At 49.5% G+C, this 21,163-nt stretch overlaps 1 protein-coding gene across 2 annotated transcripts in view; it reads left to right on the forward strand.

The window, feature by feature from the left end:
* The window catches only part of LOC105477781 (RAB43, member RAS oncogene family), a 36,976-nt gene extending 15,813 nt beyond the window's left edge, over positions 1–21,163 (forward strand). For both annotated transcript variants that reach the window (XM_011734561.2, XM_011734562.3), the window contains exons 2-3: positions 17,112–17,295; positions 20,306–21,163. In XM_011734561.2, coding sequence (XP_011732863.1) covers positions 17,112–17,295; positions 20,306–20,556 — 435 coding nt within the window. In that variant the 3' untranslated portion in view covers positions 20,557–21,163. The remainder of the gene's footprint in view (positions 1–17,111; positions 17,296–20,305) is intronic.

The following is a 21,163-nucleotide window of genomic DNA, read 5'->3' on the forward strand; positions in this document are numbered from 1 at the left end:
AGATCCGGCCACAGCACTCCAGCCTGGGCGATAGAGCGAGACTCCGTCTCAAAAAAATATAAATAAATAAATAAACTGGTTTTTAATTTTTTTCACAGTCAGCAATGTTTTTAACTTTTGACTCTTTTGTAATAACACTTGATTAAAACACAAACATGTTGTACAGCCGTTATAAAAATATGTTTTTTTACATTCTATAAGTTTTTTTCTATTTTAAAAATGTTTACTTAGTTTACTTTTTTATTAAAAACTAAGACACACATACATTAGCCTAGGCCTACACAGGGTCAGGATGCTCAATATCACTGTTTTCCTCCTCCACATCGTGTCCCACTGAAAGGTCTACAGGGGCAGTCACCTGCATGGAGCTGTGGCCTCCTGTGATGACAGTACCCTTATCTGGATGCTGCCTGAGGCTCTTGTTGAGGAGGAGGCTTGTTTCTTTTTTTTTTTTTTTTGAGACGGAGTCTTGGTCCGTTGCCCAGGCTGGAATGCAGTGGTGCGATCTTGGCTCACCGCAAGCTCCGCCTCCCGGGTTCACGCCATTCTCCTGCCTCAGCCTCCCGAGTAGCTGGGACTACAGGTGCCCGCCACCACGACCGGCTAATTTTTTGTATTTTTAGTAGAGACGGAGTTTCACCGTGGTCTCGATCTCCTGACCTTGTGATCCGCCCGCCTCGGCCTCCCAAAGTGCTGGGATTACAGGCGTGAGCCACCGCGCCCAGCCTAATTTTTGTATTTTCAGTGGAGGCAGGGTTTCACCGTGTTGGCCAGGATGGTCTTGATCTCCTGACCTTGTGATCCGCCTGCCTCAGCCTCCCAAAGTGCTGGGATTACAGGCGTGAGCCACCACACCCAGCCTGGGAGGAGGCTTGTTTCTACCAGCATCACCAAAAGTAATATGTTGGGAGCCACCAACACATTATCAGCCTAATGCTGCAGCTGATATGAAGTCTGATAGTAGTTGAATTATTGTTTGCTTGTTGTTAACTCATATTTTACTTTTGGAAATATATAGGCTTTTAAAAAAATTACTTCTGGTGTTTTGAAGTCTTACCACAGCCTGTTTACATGTGGGATTTTTTTCATTCATCCTGCTCTGAACTTGGTAGGTATAGCCAATGTGAAAATTACTGTGTTTCTAGCCCTCTTGAGAATTTTCTTTTATTTCTTTGATTAACTCCTTCTTGTCATCTCTCTATTCTCTTTTCTGGAGGTTGTACAGGACTGGAGCTAAAATTTAAGGTCTGTCTGCCAGGTCTCTTGTCTTTTCTGTCTTTTCCTTTTTTTTTTTTTTTTTTTTTTTTTTAAGATGGAACCTCGCTCTGTCACCCAGACTGGAGTGCAGTGGCACTATCTTGGCTCACCGCAACTTCCGCCTCCCAGGTTCAAGCGATTCTCCTGCCACAGCCTTTCAAGAGTAGCTGGGATTACAGGTGCACGCCACCACATCTGGCTAATTTTTGTATTTTTAGTAAAGGTGGTGTTTTGCTATGTTGGTCAGGCTGCTCTCGAACTCCTGAAGTCAGGTGACCCGCCCACCTCGGCCTCCGAAAGTATTGGGATCATAGGTGTGAGCCACCATACCCGGCCATAATACACATTTTTAAAAAAAATTTTAAAGTAAGTTGTAAACATCATACTTCACACCTGAATACGTTAACATGCAACTGTTTTTTTTTTTTTTTTTTTTTTTTAGATGGAGTTTTGCTCTTGTTGACCAGGCTGGAGTACAATGGCATGATCTTAGCTCACTGCAACCTCCGCCTCCCGGGTTCAAGCAGTTCTCCTGCCTTAGCCTCCCAAGTAGCTGGGATTACAGGCATGTGCCACCACGCCCAGCTAATTTTGTATTTTTAGTAGAGACAGGATTTCTCCATGTTGGTCAGGCTGGTCTCGAAACTCCCGACCTCAAGTGATCTGCCTACCTTGGCCTCCCAAAGTGTTGGAATTACAGGCGTGAGCCACCGCGCCCGACTACATGCAACTTTTTAATTTTTAATTTTTATTTTATTTTGTGGTTTTGGTTTTGTTTTGTTTTTTTTTTTTTTTTTTTTTGAGACGGAGTAGCGGTCTGTCGCCCAGGCTGGAGTGCAGTGGCACGATCTCGGCTCACTGCAAGCTCCGCTTCCTGGGTTCACACCATTCTCCTACCTCAGCCTCCCAAGTAGCTGGGACTACAGGCACCCACCACCACACCCAGCACATTTTTTGTATTTTTAGTAAAGATGGGGTTTCACCATGTTAGCCAGGATGGTCTCAATCTCCTGACCTCGTGATCCACCCGCCTCGGCCTCCCAAAGTGCTGGGATTACAGGCATGAGCCGCCATACCCAGCCAAATGACATTGATTTTTAAAAATTAATTTATAGATGAGTATATGCCATGATTTTTTGTTGTTGTTGTTAGAGTCACCTTCTAGTTTTTTCTCATAGTTTCCTTATGTTGTTTTTTCACTTGTTTCTTTATTCCTTATATTTCCTGTAAGCTGGAAGTGTGAGGACTCGATGAGCCTCAAGTTAAACCATTCTGGCAAGAATGTATCCTAGGGGATGTTGTAGGCTTCATCCTGCAGCACGGGAGGCAGCCCCTGGTGCCAGGTTCCCCACTAGTAATGGGGCCTGTTCGATCACCTGGTTAGGGTGGTGTTTACCAGCTTTCTCCATTTCTGTTGATTTCTAAAGATTTCTCTGTTCTTTTGACTTGTGTTTCTTGATCGCTTAAGAGCTACGGCCTTCCATCTGGAGCACCAGACAAGTTGAAATGGGGCTAAAAGGGAAGAACCCTTGAAACCTGGAAGGTGGTGCTCTAATTTAGTTATGGTTGTTGGCTGGGAATTACCCATCTGACACCCTGTATGTAAATTACATAGCATGGTGACTTGTGTATGGTTTATTTGTTCATTCATTCCTTAGGTACCTGCTCTCTCCCAGGCACTGTTCTAGGCACCAGAGAGAGAAAGGTAAATAAGAGGCAGTCTCTGTTTGGGGACTCACCTCTGGTGGAGAAAATATATGTAGACAGATAATTAGCATACAATGCTATTAATGCTGTGGCTGTGGTAACTGAGACTTCTGAAGCAAGAGTTGGACTGCATGGCCTGACAAGTACTCATCTTTCACCTCCACACGTTGTGGCAACAGCCGGCCAAACATGGACAGTCAGGGCTGTTCCTGGAAGGCAGGGCCATGTGGCTGCCGTGGCTGTCCTAGGGAGGCATGCTGAGTTCTGCGGAGCTTGGCGGGGGGCTTTAATCCACATTTCTCAGGGCCACAGAGGCGTGAAAGAGAGGGAGGCCCTGGAAGATTCGTGAGGGATTCCGAGGGAAGTGAGATGGGCAGGGCTTTGAATGCCACGGCCGCCTCTGTGCAGAGCTGTGGCCTTGGGAGGGAGGAGTGTGATGTTTGTCCAAGCTACGTGTAGCTGGAGAATGGGGGCAGATGAGAGCATGGCAAGTATGAGGGCCAGCCTGGTGGCACTGGCAGGTCATGGGCCTGGGGGCCATAGGCAGTGAAACAGCCAACTGTGCCTGGGAGCCTGGGGAGGAGGGTTTGCTCTAGAGAGTTGATGAGGCAACTGAATGGTGTACAGGGTGAGGGTGATGGACACGTGAGGCCAGTCTGGGATATCGCTGATGACCAAAGTAGTAGGAAACTGGAGGGATGGTTTGAGGGTTGGCGTTGTTCAGTGTGGGCCACAGGACATCTGAATCCCTTGTGCCTGGGCCCTTGCAGCTGAGGAATTTGGGGAAAAGAGGTGTGGGGTTTACGGGAATTCTTGTGGAGGCTGTGAGGGCTCCAGGAGGCTGTCTACCAAGGACACTGGTGCTTGCAGCTCTGACTCTGAGGATGCTGTCAATGCTTGCTGAAAGCCCTTCCTGATGGGCCTCCCGGCTTAGCGGTGCCCACTGCAAGCTCCTGCGTGCTGCCTTGGTTTCCTCATTACCAAATGTTTCCCTCCTGCCGCAAGGAGCCTGCAAGCAAGCAAGCTGTTTGGGTGGCAGCAGGCTAGTCGTAGATGCCCTTAGCTTCCTGCGAGGAAGAGGAATACCTGGAAGAGGTGGCACTTGGCAAGCAGAAGAGGCAGGACTTGTTGGCCAGAGGCCAGGATCATTTTCCACAGTGCACCTTTTTCCCATCCAAGCTGTTCAGGAAAGGGTTTGATTCCTACGGGAGGTGCCAGTGGCAGTGAGATTTCTTGGAAGCAGTTTCTATGTGCTTGTGGAGGAGCCATGTCCACAGTAAAGGACACCAGGCTTCAGAGTCAGACCTCTGCTGATGCTTCATTCCTGTGACCCCTCAGACATAAGGAGTAATGAGACCGACCTTCTAGGGTTGTCACAGGATGAAATGGCCTGACACACAGGGAGCACTGACAGACAGTGCCAGGCGCCCACAGAACTCTGCCTTCTGACTTTCAGGGCCTCTGGCCTCTTGCTTTCACCGGCTCTACAAAACATGGTGGGTTACTGTACTTCCTGGGTGACTGGGGAGGAAACTCGAACTGCGAGAAGCCGAAGGGGCCTTCCCTCATCTCATGCTGGTGGAGCACAGGAACAGGAACGCACATCCTGAATTTTTCTTCACTCAGCGTCGCCACCAAGCCTCCCAAGGAGAGCTGCATTTTAACAAGGGACAAAGAAAGCCATTTCTCATGTTGGGCCTTGAGGCACTCATGTTTAAGAGGCGGGAGGAATTTTGGGCACGAGAGTCTGTCCTGGTCCTCTACTCCCCTACTGCAGAGAATTTGTGCCCCCTGACACCAGACTGCATGCCGCCAGCCTGTGTTGCTGGTACAGCCTGGTCTTACCTTTCTTGTCCTCACTTTGGTCTCTCTCCACCTGTCTGGCCAAATGGTGGCAGGCTGTGTCCTTAGCCGGTTAATATGCTAGAGGTTTTGCTGTCTTACCATGGCACTTCATAGTGCTTCACTCCCTGGCTTGTGGCCTGCTTGCAAGCCCAGGGCCAAACCCTTCCCTGGAGGACCGCAGCACGGTGGGAGGAGGGACAGTGGCAGTCAGGAGCTGGCATGGCCCACAAACTCCATCTCCTGGTTTGACTCACCACATCCCAAGACACAGTGAAAAATAGCTCAGGAACTTGTATTTGGGTCAGTCTGAACAGTTTTCAGAGTTTGTCTTGAGAACTAACTTTTCCAAGTTCCTTCTCTAAGATGAAGAAGCAAGGAACTTCCCACCGCCTGCTTCGTTACTCAGGAGAAAGTCTCGTCAAATAAAACCTTCCTGTTTCCATTGGGAGGGACAGATGCTGGACACAGGTCCCAGAGCCGAACTTCAGTGGTGCTTTTAACCTAGTAGGCAGGATTGATTTCCCACTGGGGCACATCTGAACTCACTCAGTGGGAATGTGAACCAGGAATCCCTGGAAAGCAGCTTTCAGCCCCGCTGCATGGGCCTGACTACTGGGACCTGCCCACAGTGGATTGCTGATGTGTTGAGGCCCTTCTCTGCAGGCACTGTGCAAGTATTGATGGTGTCAAGAGGAATAAGACAGGGTCTTTCTCCTTAGGGAATCCATTCCTGGTGGCAAGAGATGGACATAGGAACCAGGAGCCAAGCAGTAGCCCGAGGTCAGTTTCCACTACAAAGCCCGCTTTTTGTTTGTTTGTTTGTTTTTTTTTTTTTTTTGAGACGGAGTCTGGCTCTGTCGTCTGGGCTGGAGTGCAGTGGCCGGATCTCAGCTCACTGCAAGCTCCGCCTCGCGGATTTACGCCATTCTCCTGCCTCAGCCTCCCGAGTAGCTGGGACTACAGGCGCCCGCCACCTCGCCCGGCTAGTTTTTTGTATTTTTTAGTAGAGACGGGGTTTCACCGTGTTAGCCAGGATGGTCTCGATCTCCTGACCTCGTGATCCGCCCGTCTCGGCCTCCCAAAGTGCTGGGATTACAGGCTTGAGCCACCGCGCCCGGCCTTGTTTGTTTTTTTAATGTTAACTTTTTTTTTTTTTTTTTTTTTTGAGATGGAGTTTCACTCTTGTTGCCCAGGCTAGAGTGCAATGGCGTGGCCTCGGCTCACTGCATCCTCCGCCTCCCGGGTTCAAGTGATTATCCTGCCTCAGCCTCCTGGATGCGATTATAGGCATCCACCACCATGCACAGCTAATTTTTGTATTTTTAGTAGAGACAGCGTTTCACCATGTTGGCCAGGCTGCTCTCAAACTCTTGACCTCAGGTGATTCGCCTGCCTTGCCTCCCAAAGTGCTGGGATTACAGGCATGAGCCACTGCGCCTAGCCCCGTTTTTTTGGGTTTTTTGTTTGTTTGTTTGTTTTTTGAGATGGAGTTTCACTCTGTTGCCCAGGCTGGAGTGCAGTGGCACAATCTCGGCTCACTGCAACCTCCACCTCCCAGGTTCAAGCAGTTCTCGTGCTTCAGCCTCCCAAGTAACCAGGATGACAGACATGTACCATCTTGCCCAGCTAATTTTTGTATTTTTAGTAGAGACAAGATTTCGTCACGTTGGCCAGGCTGGTCTTGAACTGCTGGCCTGAGGTAATTTGCCCATCTCAGCCTCCCAAAGTGAGCCACCACACCTGGCCTAAAGCCCGTTTTGTTTGGCCAGCAGAAGGGTGGTTGCCTGGTTTGTTACTATTGAACTTGTTTTAGATATCATATCCTTTTCTGATTGCCAGCAAGTCCCACCAGTCCTGTCTTCTTACTGCCTTTTATGTTCCTCATCTGGCCCCAAAGCCCAATAGTGTGGGACATTTGACTTAGATGGATAACCCACTCTGTGATGTGTGTTGCTGTAGGGGCAAGAGTAAACAGTTAGGGGAACATGAAGGAACATATGGGAACATGCTCAGGGTTGGCCCATGGCCCATGGTGTCAGGGAAAATGAGAGACTTTTGAACTGGGGTCCTGAAGGGTAGGTAGGAGTGCATCAAAAGGTTAAGATGAATGCAGTTTATCCTAGAAAAGATAACAGTGAGAAAAGCACTGCTTTGTCATGAGTGTGGAGAGTCAGAGGGTAGTATAAGCTGGGAGTTATGTTTGGAGCTTAGAAAAGGAAAGAAGCCTCATCCTTCACCCAACACGTGCTTCCCCACTGAGGCGGTGATTGGCAGGACTGACCTTCTGTCACTAAGGTGAAAGAAGGGCCCGAAGCCCAGGACTGAAACCCTTGCAGCCTTGAAATCTCCACCCCATATGAAACTTACCTGCTAATGCTTGCTGAGTGGGAGAGGAGGGGGAGTGCTGCTTTTCTGAGCATACACACTCTGGTAGCCCTTTTTCTTTCCTAATTAGGCCTTACCCATACCCTCTGGGTCCAGCAGATGCTTCTGGACTTCACCCTTCCCTGAAGGTCAATTATAAGACAAGCCTACTGGGAAAAGTTCAAATAGTTGGTGATGTGCTAGGTGAGAGGGCTTGGAGCTCATTCACAGTTTAGAGTCCCTGTTAGCTGGTCAGGTTAGTGGCTGGTCAGGGGAGTGTGCAGGAGGAGGGCTTGGGGGTGGGGAGTAGAGAAAGTGGGGTTCCCATTCTCAACTTGGCAGATGTTTTCAGCAGTTTAAGGCCATTTATGTCCTCTGGGCAGTGAAAAACACTCTTAGCCATAACAGTGTGCAGCTCATTCAATGGCAGTGTGAAAGGCTTCCAAGGCAAAATGGTCCTCAGTACTCATTCCTCCAGATTATGTTTCTGTCGGGCACCTTCTACATGGCAGGCACTGTGCTAGGTGCTGTGCAGATTGCAGAAAACCAGACCGATGCGGCCTGTGCCCTTGTGGAACTCATGAGGCAGAGAGAGTAAACATTTAAAAAGTATGTGTGTGCATGTCAGGCAGTGATGTGCACTAAAAAATAAATTGGGGTTGGGACAGGATGGGACTGCTCTTTTAAGAAAAAGGCCTCTTGGTCAGGTGTGGTGGCTCACGCCTGTAATCCCAGCGCTTTGGGAGGCCAAGGCGGGCGGATCACCAAGGTCAGGAGTTCAAGACCAGCCTGATAAACATGGTGAAACCCTGTCTCTACTAAAAATATAAGAATTAGCCGGGCATGGTGGCAAACACCTGTAATCCCAGCTACTTGAGAGGCTGAGGCAGCAGAATCACTTTAACCTGGGAGGCGGAGGTTGCAGCAAGCCCGAGATTGTACCACTGCACTCCAGCCTGGGTGACAGAGTGAGACTTCATCTTAAAAAAAAAAAAAAAAAAAAGGCCGGGCGTGGTGGCTCAAGCCTGTAATCCCAGCACTTTGGGAGGCCGAGACGGGCGGATCACAAGGTCAGGAGATCGAGACCATCCTGGCTAACCCGGTGAAACCCCGTCTCTACTAAAAAATACAAAAAACTAGCCGGGCGAGGTGGCGGGCGCCTGTAGTCCCAGCTACTGGGGAGGCTGAGGCAGGAGAATGGCGTAAACCCGGGAAGCAGAGCTTGCAGTGAGCTGAGATCTGGCCACTGCACTTCAGCCTGGGCAACAGAGCAAGTCTCCGTCTCAAAAAAAAAAAAAAAAAAAAATGGGAATGAATGAGGAGGCCAGTCACATGGGCGTCTGGGAGAGCTTTTCAGGCAGGGAACACCAAGGGCAATGTCCTTAATGCAGAGGCCTTGCAATACTCTAGGAATGGCAAGAGGCAGATCCTGGGGTTGCTATCCAAGGGTTGAGGGCAGAGGAGTTACAAGATCCTAGCACTGTTTCAGATGCTGCACTGTGCTGTGTGCCGAAAATGGACTGGGTGAAGTGGAGGTGTGGAGACAGGCCTGAGGCCATTTGTGTAGACCCTGGTAAGAAGCTGGAGTAGCAGTAGGGAGGTGGGGATAAGTGGGCAGGAGGAGGGCACAGCTAGGGCAGATGCAGTGGGGACTCAGAGCCCATGTGTCCCTGCTGGTCCCGGCCTCTCCCAAGGCAGAGAGACAGCCAGCCTGGAGTCCAGGACTCTGCGTTGGGATTCCTTGGCCGAGTCCTGGCACCCCTCAGAGCCTCCCTCTTTCCTCTATAATGTCGGCTCCTGGTCTCTGCCTGCAGGCAGTGGCAAGGACGAGTGAGATGGCCAGAACCCCCACAAGTCCACAGGGTGGGTCTGCTTGCCTTCTGAGACACTGAGCCTAGGCCTGGCCTCTCCAATAGATGGTATGATGGTTCCTGTTTGCTGTGTCTTGTCATCTGCCTGTTTCTCAAGTAGCGTAGCTAAAGTGGCAGATCACAGGCATTCAACTCTCATCCAGCCTCCTTTGGGTGCTGCCTAATGCCAGCTGGCTTGGTTGGGGTGAAGAGGGGTCTCCAGGCTTGGCTTCTCCCTCCTCTTGGAATATAGTAGGCATGGGTGAAGTGATCAAGCTGCCTGTTACACTAAGCCCTCTCTGTGATCCCATGACAGGACTGTTCTCCACCCAGTGACCTGAGTGATTATTATTATTTTTTTTTTTGAGACGAGTCTTGCTCTGTCGCCCAGGCCTGGAATGCAGTGGTGCGATCTCAGCTCACTGCAAGCTCCGCCTCCCGGGTTCACGCCATTCTTCTGCCTCAGCCTCCTGAGTAACTGGGACTACAGGCGACCGCCAGCATGCCCAGCTAATTTTTTGTATTTTTAGTAGAGATGGGTTTTCACCGTATTAGCCAGGATGGTCTCGATCTCCTGACCTCGTGATCCACCCGCCTCGGCCTCCCAAAGTGCTGGGATTACAGGCATGAGCCACTGCACCTGGCCATGATATTTTAAAAACAAACCAGAGCACATCTTGTCTTAGTCCGGGCTTCCCCTTTAGAGACTGGCCTGGGGAAGGAGGCAAGGCTTAGATAGAGCTGCATCTTTCAGTTAGCTGCCACGGGCAGTGGTCTTGACCCTGAGGACTTTGCAAAGTGCATGAGGAATGTGTCTCACAGTGGTCCCTCTGAGAGGTGGGAGAGGAGAGCTTTATCCCTGTTTCCCGTTAGTCACGGGTGATCCCTAGGGTGGGGAGGTCCCTCTCTTCTGGGTCATGGAGGCATGAGTACACAGTGGTTTCCGACAGGACTCCCTGGCCAGACTCAGAGATGCTCCCAGGCAGGGAGTGAGGGGTGCGGTGCGGGCAGGCCTTTGTGTGTGTGCAAAGCTGGTTGTTGCAGCTGTGGCTGGAGTGCAGGGTGCACTGATAAGATATGTGAGTGGGAGAAAAGAGGAGACCAGCTCATATTTCCCTGCCTGAGACAATCTCTAGTGACTTCACATTGCAAGAAAAATGAAATCCACAATCTTGACTTTGGCCTGTAAGATCCTATATGCTGTGGCTCTGGCCCATGTCTCTGAACATGTCTCCTCCCAGTTTCCTTCTTCACATCCATCTGGCCACACTGACCTTTCTATGCCTCTAGCACAGTAAGCATCCTCCTGCCTCTGAGCCTTCACCCTTTTCCCCCACCTGAACACCATCCCTGTGGTTGGCTCTTCATCACTCAGGCCTCAGCGCAGACAGTTTCTCAGATTGTCAAGTAGGCTGGCACCCACCCCTGAGGCTCTCTCCCTGACTTTCACGTTCTGTAGCATGCTCATGATCACCTTTTAAAAGGATCTGTGGCACATTCTATCTCCTCTTACTAGAATGGAGCTGGTTTTGCTCCATTCCCTGCTATATCCCCAGTTATCAGAGCAGAGACTAGGACAAGGCAGGAGCTCAGCACATGTTGAATGAAAAATGAACGACTCGTACACGGCCCAATATATTTTTCTTTTGATACTTTATATATTCTTATTTGCATTAAAGTTCCTTTGTGTATATTAAAAATGTTTGCCACAAAATTATAATAGCTCAGTAAATATTGTTAAACGGATGCATTTATCAGCACCTTCTCCATGCTAGCACTTGGGCACAAGGATTTGGTCATTTGACTCTGACAGCGCCTTTTTGTATGGATGAAAAACAGAATGGCCGGGCACGGTGGCTCATGCCTGCAATCCCAGCACTTTGGGAAGCCGAGGTGGGCGGATCACCTGAGGTCAGGAGTTCGAGACCAGCCAGGCCAACATGGCGAAACCCCATTTCTACTAAAAATACAAAAATTAGCCGGGTGTGGTGGCACACGCCTGTAATCCCAGCTACTCAGGAGGCTGAGGCAGGAGAATTGCTTCAACCTGGGAGACGGAAGTTGCAGTGAGCAGAGATCACGCTACTGCACTCCAGCCTGGGTGACAGAACGAGACTCATCTCAAAAAAAAAAAGAAAAACAGGTTGAACTTTTAGCCTGGAGACACAAAGCTGGTGACAGAGCGTCAGGTCATGAGCTCAGGCTTGTTGGTCCCAGAGTACCACCGCTGCCCTGTTTCCTTCCCTTCCTCTAATTTGGGGGAATAGGGTGGGAATACTACCAGCCATGGGAAGGGTCTACTTTCCCAAAATATCTTCTCCATTACTGCCCACAGTTCACCAGCTGGTTGGCCTACATGCCTTAATCAGTAGTTATTTTGTTGGTTTTTCATTTAGTTTTTATTTTAAGCAAACTTACACTTGCGTATGGGTTGAGGAGTCATTTGGTTCTACAAGGATTGATAGCAGAAGGTTTTAGGATACTGCCAACCCCCTGCCCTAGAGCAGCCATTTCCAACTCTTCTTTTGAAATAGGGTCTCAGTCTGTTGCTCAGGCTGGAGTGTGGTGGTACCATCTGGCATTTCTTGCAGGGCAGCTTTTTTCCTCTCTACTTCCACTTATCTGAAAATGTCTTGATTTTACCGTCTTATGAGGGAAAATTTTGTTTGACAAGGACTTCAGCGTTGAGAGTTTTTTCTTTCCGCACTTGTTTTTTTCTTTTTAGCACTTCTCAGCATTGTCTTCTAGCCTCCATTATTCTGAGAAGTGGTTATTTGTCATTTGTATTGTTGTTCCCATGTATGGAATATGTCTTTTATCAGACCGTTTTTTATATTTCCCCTTTATTCTTATTTTCTGTCAGTCTGACTGTGATCTGCTTTGGTGTATTTTGTATTTTTTCTGCTTGGGGTTTGCTGAGCTTCTTGAATCTTTAAGCCAGGTGTGTTTCATCAGATTTGGAGATTTTTCAGCCACTAACATTAGTTCTTTGAGTATTTTTCCCATATTATCACTATCTTTTCCTGGAACTGCAATTATGTGAGTATGAGACAGTTTGGTATTATCTCACAATACCTTGTGATTTTATTCATTTTCTTCCATCTTTTTTCCCCTTCCTCATGTTAACTCTTTATTGATTTTTCTTCAGGTTCACTGATTTTTTTTTCTCTGCCATCTGTAATCTGCTATTAAGCTCATCCAGTGAATTTTCCACTTACTATAATTTTTTTTTTTTTTTGAGACGGAGTCTTGCTCTGTTGCCCAGGTGGGAGTGCAGTGGCATGATCTCAGCTCACTGCAAGCTCTGGCCTCCCGGGTTCATGCCATTCTCCTGCCTCAGCCTCCCGAGTAGCTGGGACCACAGGCACCTGCCACCACGCCCGGCTAATTTTTTGTAGTTTTAGTAGAGATGGGGTTTCACCATGTTAGCCAGGATGGTTTCGATCTCCTGACCTTGTGATCCGCCCGCCTCGGCCTCCCAAAGTGCTGGGATTACAAGCATGAGCCACTGCACCCAGCCTCACTTATTATAATTTTTAGTTCTAGAATTTCCACTCATTTAAAAATTAAGTTTAGGCCAGGCACACTGGCTCACGCCTGTAATCCCAGCACTTTGGGAGGCCAAGGCGAGCGGATCACCTGAGGTCGGGAGTTGGAGACCAGCCTGACCAACATGGAGAAACCCCGTCTCTACCAAAAATACAAAATTAGCCGGGTGTGATGGCACATGCCCAGAATCCCAGCTACTCAGGAGACTGAGGCAGGAGAATCACTTGAACCCAGGAAGAGGAGGTGGCGGTGAGCCAAGACCATGCCATTGCACTCCAGCCTGGGCAACAAAGCAAAACTCTGTCTCAAAACAAAAATTAAGGCCAAGCGCTGTGGCTCATGCCTGTAATCCCAGCGCTTTGGGACGCTGAGGTGGGCGGATCACGAGGTCGGGAGATCGAGACCACCCTGGCTAACACAGTGAAACCCCATCTCTACTAAAAATACAAAAAATTAGCCGGGCATGGTGGTGGACACCTGTAGTCCCAGCTGCTTGGGAGGCTGAGGCAGGAGAATGGCATGAACCCGGGAAGCAGAGGTTGCAGTGGGCCGAGACCACGCCGCTGCACTCCAGCCTGGGCGACAGAGCAAGACTCCATCTAAAAAAAAAAAAAACTTTAAGTTTAATATCTATATTTTTGTTTGAGACAGTCTTGCTCTGTTATCCAGGCTGGAGTGCAGTAGTGTGATCTGGGCTCACTGCAACCTCTGCCTCCAAGGTTCAAGGGATTCTCGTGCCTCAGCCTCCCAAGTAGCTGGGATTACAGGAGCATACCACAATGCCCAGCTAATTTTTGTATTTTTAGTAGAGATGGAGTTTTACCATGTTGGCCAGGCTGGTCTTCAACTCCTGACCTCAGGTGATCCACCTGCCTTGGCCTTGCAAAGTGCTGGGATTATGGGCGTGAAGCACTGCACCCAGCCAGTAATTTTAATAATAATAAATAGTTTAATAAAACATTTTTTAATGTTTTAAGAAATAATTTTCATTTATTTCCTTAAATCCCCTAGTCGTCCACTCATTATGATGATATTTTTCTTTAATTATTTAAACATACTTTCCTTGTAATTTTCTGAACATATTTAAAATCACTGCTTTAGAGTCTCCCTACTAAATGCAATATCTGGGCCATTTTGGCATCAGTGTCAGTAGATTGCTTTTTCCCTATCTGTGGTTCATATTTTCCTATTTTTTACATGTTTAGCAATTTTCAATAGTATATGGGAATTGTGGTTGATAACTTAACGAGACTCTGGATTCTGTTATCTTCTTTAGAAGAGTGTTGATTCTTGTCCTAGTAGTCAGTTCAGTTACTGGCAGATCACCTTGAAGTTGTTTGTTTAGGCTTTTTTTTTTTTTTTTTTTTTTTTTTTGTTAGGGTGGATATGTGGAAAGACGAAGGTGTTTCTGAGCCTCTCTAATGTGGCAGAACTCAACCTCCAAACCCAAGGCTTATGTTGGTTAGGGCAGGTCTATAGAGGCCTTTCTTTAGGCATGGTCCTCACCCATAGTGACATTCTGATATCTCAGCTCATACATGGGGCACTGATGAGACACTAATGAGGCCTCTTCACTGTGTCTGGCTTGAAACTTCAGCATCCCCTGGCACTCCTGAACCTCTATCTCTGGTCTGTTCTCAACTCTGGAAGGGGCACTCTCTGGTCAAGAGCTCACTGGGACACCTCACATAGACTTTTGGGCTCCCCCTACATATGTCTTCTCATTTTATCACATAATCTACTCCAGACCCTGATCTCTGCCTCCTTAGTTCAGTGGGACCACTGTGCTCTGCTTGGATTCTATCCCCATGGTCAGGAAACTCCCAGGTAGAGCGTCATGATGATCATGAGGTGCCTTTCATGAGTTTTTCCTCTTTTAGGGGTTATGGTCTCATGCTGCTTGTTGTCTACATTCCAAAAACGACAGCCTCATATATTTTCTCCAGTCCTGTGGTGTGTGTGGAGGGAGGGCTACTCTGCCACCAGTGATGCTGCCATGGTTGGAAGCTGCTCCAGGAGCCCTCTCACCAGCTCCAGGTTGGCTGATGTCTAGGCTGCTGCTTAGGTATTATCTTGGGATCTATCTACCTTTCCATCATCCTGGCATCTCCCTTTGCCCCCCTTTCAGTTGAACTTTCTGTTTTCTGGATCCCACATTTTCTTATTTTTTGTTGACTTCTTTAGGTAGAGGAACTTTCAGTCACTCCCTGAGGAAGGGTGGCAGGAACGTGAATTTTTCGAGGACTGTATGTCTGGGAATGCCTTTATTAAACTTCACACTTGACTACTGGTTGGTTGGGCAGAGAATTCTAGGTTGGAAATAATTTTTCTCCTCATTTTAAGGCATTTTTTCATTGGCTGTCTACTGCCAGCCACATGGGTCTTTTGTATTCTTTCTTCTTGCCTGTCGTTCTGCAATTTCCGCCCATGGATGCAGTGTGGTCTGCTCTGCTCCATTGTGTGTGTGTGCCTGGTGGGCCCCAGTCAGTTCTGGATACTTTTCTTGAAATACTTGATTTCCTCTCCTTGATTTTATTGTTCTCTTTTTCTGAAACTCTGATTATCCTGCTCTCCAAGCCTGGTTCTTAATTTTCTTTTTTGTTTTTGAGACGGTCTCACTCACTCTGTGATCCAGGCTGGTGTGTAGTGGCGCCATCTTGGCTTACTGGAACTTCTGACTCCCAGGTTCAAGCAGTTCTCCTGCCTCAACCTTCCCAAGCTGGGATTACAGGTGTGCACCACCACACTCGGTTAACTTTTTTATTTTTAGTAGAGATGGGGTTTCACCATGTTGGCCAGGCTGGTCTCGAACTCTTGATCTCAGGTGATCCTTCTGCCTCAGCCTCCCAAAGTGCTGGGATTACAAGCATGAGCCACCGCGCCTGGCTCACAATTTTATTTTCTTTCTTTTCCATTTCTTGGTATTTTTTCTCTACTTTGGAGGGATTTCTTCAACTTTGTCTTCCAACCCTGATCTTGCATTTTTCATGTATGTTATCATATTTTTAATTGAGCTCTTTTTTCTTTCTGAATGCCCCTTGCCAAAAAAGATAGTATTCTTTTCTTATTCCGTGAGTCTTTCCCTATTTCTGAAACACTGATGATTGTTTGAGGACTTTGCCTCTGTGTTGTTTCTTCTGTGTTGCGTTTTTGCTGTTGTTTGGCTGGTGTCTTTCATGTTATGTGTGGAGATGAGTTATCTCCACACCAGAGGTTATCTGGATCCCAGACTTGTGTGGTGCACACATAAACCTTGCACGTCACCCCATGTTGCCATGCGTGAGCTGCTAGACGCATGAACTATGGAACATAGGCCTGGTTTTCTTGGAGCCATTTACTGAGGAGTAAATGGGACAACTCAGAAAAGAGGGGTCGTATTTGGCACATTGTGGCCCAGAGCTTTCACTCTCAGACTTCTCTGTGTTGGGGCTGGGGAAATGGTGGTCACCTCCACAGTGCTAGGGACAGAGGCCCTGCCTTCAGGAACTGTCTGGGCCTCTGTGGCCTTTCCCCACCCCAGACAGACCTTGAGAGGAAGACTTTTCTCATATACCTTGAGAACTAGGTAAAGAGGCACCCCGAGTGTTTGTGCCTGCAAAGGGGGCTGATGGACCTGCAGCTCAGCATACGCCACAAGCTGGGTGTCTGTCTTCAGAGAGCCACAAAAACCTGTGATTGGTGGGGCAGAGAAGGCACAGCCGATCTCTGAGGCATTTGGTCACCGAGAGCCCTGGCATATGCACCTTGGCTGGTGATCTCCCGGAGTAGCCCCACAGACCTCTGCCCCTGCCTGGCCTGGTATCCATCCTGCCAGACTCTGCTTCTAAAAGATGCTAGGGAAGCTCCTCCCGCCCACAGGCACCTCTCCTCCACAGCCCACGTCTGGTGGGAGGTGGGGCAGAGTAGGTGTTAAATGAAGATATGGGTGGAAAAAGCCCCCAAGCTCCTTGCTTTGGCCAAGCTGGGTCAGCTGATGGGAACTGCCTTGTACTCAAAGGCCCCATGGGAGGACTCTGCCCATTGCCACCACCAGTCACCTTTCCCACAGCCCTCATCACTAGGCTGTAGAGTCCTGAGGGAACCCTAATGCTGGAGGAGCCTCACATATAGCTGGGTACATGATGCTCTTGCAGGGGAGGGGACCTGGCCTTGTGCGCTGCTGGCGGCGCAGTACACCTGGAGCCAGCTTTCCAGCCGCCGGCCGCTTGAGCACTGGTGGTTCTGTGTTCCCAGCAGTGGGCCCAGTGCTAAGGGGAGAGGGGCACATGGAGGGGCACACAGAGGACCTGGGCCAGCTCAGAGTATGCCCCTTCCTCCACTATTCCCCGAGGACCCTGGAGGGCCAGGACGGGCTGCTCACCTTCCCTTTGCTTCCCCGGTTTTCCAACAAGGTTGAGCCACTGAGTTGCTTTCTAAGGGCTCAGAAGGCCTCCTAGCCCAGTGGAACCACAGCTCTGGGTGTGGGTCTGTGGGGTCACTCTGCCTGTCCCCATGTTCAGCCTGTGCCACTGGGTTCACTGAGGAACCCTATTTCTTTAGCTGCAGATCTGGGACACGGCTGGCCAGGAGCGGTTCCGCACCATCACCCAGAGCTACTACCGCAGTGCCAATGGGGCCATCCTCGCCTACGACATCACCAAGAGGAGCTCCTTCCTGTCAGTGCCTCACTGGATTGAGGATGTGAGGAAGTACGCGGGCTCCAACATTGTGCAGCTGCTGATTGGTGAGTTGGGGGTTCCTCAGGACCACAAATCCCATCACTCTGCCTGTCCTTGCCTTCCTCTGCTTTTTAAACACAGGGTAACCCTGAGTCCAGAGGGAGTCCCAGCCAGAGTTTGAGCCATAGTTTTGCAAATCCTGATCCTGCTAATCACTTAGAAAGTTATATTCAAGGCTGGGCGCGGTGGCTCACGCCTGTAATCCCAGCACTTTGGGAAGCCAAGGCAGGTGGATCACAAAGTCAGGAGATCAAGACCATCCTGACTAACATGGTGAAACCCCGTCTCTACTAAAAAATTAGCCGGGCGTGGTGGCAGGCGCCTGTAGTCCCAGCTACTGAGGCAGGAGAATGGCGTGAACCTGGGAGGCGGAGCTTGCAGTGAGCTGAGATAGCGCCACTGCACTCCAGCCTGGGTGACAGAGCAAGACTCTGTCTCAAAAAGAAAAAAAAAAAAAAAGATAGAAAGTTATATTCAACGTTGGAATTAGAGGAAAGAAGAAAGGGAGCTGAAGTTTGCTCTGCAGTTCTTCACATGTGTCAAGGTTTAGCTCTTGTATCCTGGCTTCTCCTCATTTGACAGGGCCTGGGGTGAGGCTCAGAAAAGTGGAGTGATTTTATCCGCGTCCGCTGTGAGCATACACATGTAGGCTTTGAGTTTGCTTCTGCTGACCTCAAGCTTCTGACTTTCTCTGTTGTGCCACACACAGAGCAGGGACACCTGATGGCTTCTGTGCCTCAGAATCCCACAGAAGGCTTCTTCAAGTGCAGCTACAGGGCCTCACCTCCAGAGCATCTGATCCAGGCGGGCTGGTTGGGGCCCATGAATGTGTATTTCTAACAAATTCCCAGGTGACACCCAGCTTGCTGGTCCAAGGACCCCACTTTGAGAACTACTGCTGTGAAGGATGCTGTTTACCTTTGTTTTCCTTCTATACAACCTTCCCAGACCTGGACTGGAGAAGCTCTTTAGCTCTTATGTTATCCCTGGGGTCCTTACCACAGCAGGTTGATAGAATCTCACTCAGTGACCCAGGGTGGAGTGCCATGGTGTGATCTTGGTTCTGCAAGATCTGCAAAGCCACTGCAACCTCCACAAAGCCACTGCAACCTCTGTCTCCCCGGTTCAAGCGGTTCTCCTGCTTCAGCCTCCCGAGTAGCTGGGCCAACAGGTTGATTCTTCTGACTCAGATGTACAGACAGGGCCTGGACCTGACTCTAGTTGGGAAGAGGGTGGTGCCTGCTTCCATGTGGCCTGCCTTCCATAGCCTGTTCAGACTGGGACATGGAGCGCTTGGCAGGAACAGAGTTTTCCCCACCTGGCCTAACCATTTCTCTCCCCTTTTTTTTGCTGGGGTGGGGGACGGAGTCTTGCTCTGATGCCAGGCTGGAGTGCAGTGGCATGATCTTGGCTCACTGCAACTTCCACCTCCCGGGTTCAAGCGATTCTCCTGCCTCAGCCTCCTGAGTAGCTGGGACTACAGGCACGCACCACCACACCTGGCTACCAATTCCCTTTTATCCAGGACATTTCTGGAAAACATTCCTGCCTGGCATGGAAATTTTATATTTTTAGTAGAGATGGGGTTTCACCATGTTGACCATGATGGTCTCGATCTCCTGACCTCATGATCCGCCCGCCTCTGCCTCCCAAAGTGCTGGGATTACAGGCGTGAGCCGCCATGCCTGGCCTATAGAACATTTTATACAGCTATGAAAATAGTATTTTTTGTATTTATTTATACATACATATATACATACATATATTTTTAGAGATGCAGTCCTGCTATGTTGCCCAGGCTGATCTTGAACTCCTGGCCTCAAGCAATCCTCCTGCCTCAACCTCCAAGTAGTTGGAATTACAGGTGTCAGCCACTATATCTGGCTTGGAATAGAATAATAATGAGCCCCCAGGTACCCATTACCCTGCTTCAGCAATCAGCAACTCAAGTCCAGCCTCCTCTCATCTATACAATGTCACCTCCCCTTCCGCGTATTGAGACAAATGCACATCAAACCATTTCACCTGGCAGTATTCCAGCATGAACCTACAAAATATGTAAACACTTAAAAAAAACCGTCAATATTATTTTCTCATCTAAAAATACTGGCATTTCCTTAATAATATCAAATAGCCAGTCTGTATTCAGATTGATAATTGCTCATAAAATTCATAGGTGTTTTATTTTTTCCAGTTTGTTGAGATCAGGATCCAAATAAGTTTCACACTTTGAAATTGGTTGCTATATCAATTAAGGTTGCCAAGGAAATTTTAGATCTTTATAGACTCCTTTTTTTCTTTGAGATGGAGTTTTGGTCTTATTGCCCAGGCTGGAGTACAGTGGTGCAACCTCGGCTCACTGCAACCTCCATCTGCCCGGTTCAAGTGATTGCCCTGCCTCAGGCACCCGAGTAGCTGGGATTACAGGCCCTCGCCACCATGCCTGGGTAATTTTTTCTATTTTTTTTTAAGTAGAGAAGGGGTTTCATCTTGTTGGCCAGACTGGTCTTGAACTTCCAACCTCAGGTGATTCACCCACCTCGGCCTTCCCAAATGCTGGGATCACAGGCGTGAGCCACTGCCCCCGGCCCAGACTCTTTTTTTTTGTCTTCCTCATAACCACATTACAAAACTGAGACTTCTAAAAAGTTATTCTAGAAATTGGGTCAAGGAACAATTTAACAACTTATTTGGAACATAATGAAGTCATCTCATACCTTCTAGGAGGAGCTGGGTAAATTGAGATGGGGTCTCCCTGTGTTGCCCAGGCTGGTCTTGAATTCTTGGGCTCAAGCTATCCCCCTGCCTTAGCTTCCCAAAGTGTTGGGATTACAGGCGTGAGCCACTGCACCCGGCCTAAAAATGGTTTTTTAAAGAAAGGTAGATGACCGTGCCAGGGTGTCCATTTGTAGTGGTGGAGGGGAGTGGCGTGGGGCTGCCAGCATGGCCCTCCCAGGTGGGACTGGGCTTGCCCAGCCCCCGTGGCCTCATGCTGCCCCTGGCTTTCCTCTGCAGGGAACAAGTCAGACCTCAGCGAGCTTCGGGAGGTCTCCCTGGCCGAGGCACAGAGCCTGGCTGAGCACTATGACATCCTGTGTGCCATTGAGACATCTGCCAAGGACTCGAGCAACGTGGAGGAGGCCTTCCTGAGGGTGGCCACGGAGCTCATCATGCGGCATGGGGGCCCACTGTTCAGCGAGAAGAGCCCCGACCACATCCAGCTGAACAGCAAGGACATTGGAGAAGGCTGGGGCTGTGGGTGCTGACCGGGGGCCGGGCCGGCAAGCTGGGGGCTCCCCACCTCCTTGCTCTCCCCGGCCTGCCAAGCCCAGCCCTCCAGAGCCAGCCCCCCTGGGCACCGGTGACTAGAGCAGCCGGGTGAAGTTCTGGAGCTCTGCATCCTGTGGTCTGGCTGCAGGATGGAGGCTCTCCTTGAGGAAGGGGAAGCAGGATACCCTCACGGGCCACCCTGCCAGCCAGCAGCTGGCCCTCCACAATCTTCACATTCCAGGACTGGCCTGAACCCGCCAGTGTGGGCCACAGTAGGAGGGGCTGGTGGTCCTCCCTGTCCCACGCCTGGTGGCTCTGACTGTTTCCTCTCATGGGTTTGCTTAACCTGTGGCAGCAGGTTGCTGCTTTCCAGGGATGTGCCCAGTGCCCTGGGTTCTTCTGGTCATCCTGGGGCTCTGCACAGAGCAGCAGAGCAAGAGCCATGAGACCCACAGACTCAGTGCCTGAGCGCAGCTCCAGAGAAGCCCCAGCCCCTTCCAGGTGGGGAACCTGCTTCCTGCCTTCACTGCCCCCCGCAGCACTCACAGACGTCTCCCTGGGGCCTGGCTCACTGCCTCATCAGGACCTCTGAGTTTTCTGGCT

This window comes from Macaca nemestrina, chromosome 2 (assembly GCF_043159975.1).
Source record: "Macaca nemestrina isolate mMacNem1 chromosome 2, mMacNem.hap1, whole genome shotgun sequence".
In the NCBI taxonomy this organism is placed as follows: domain Eukaryota; kingdom Metazoa; phylum Chordata; class Mammalia; order Primates; family Cercopithecidae; genus Macaca; species Macaca nemestrina.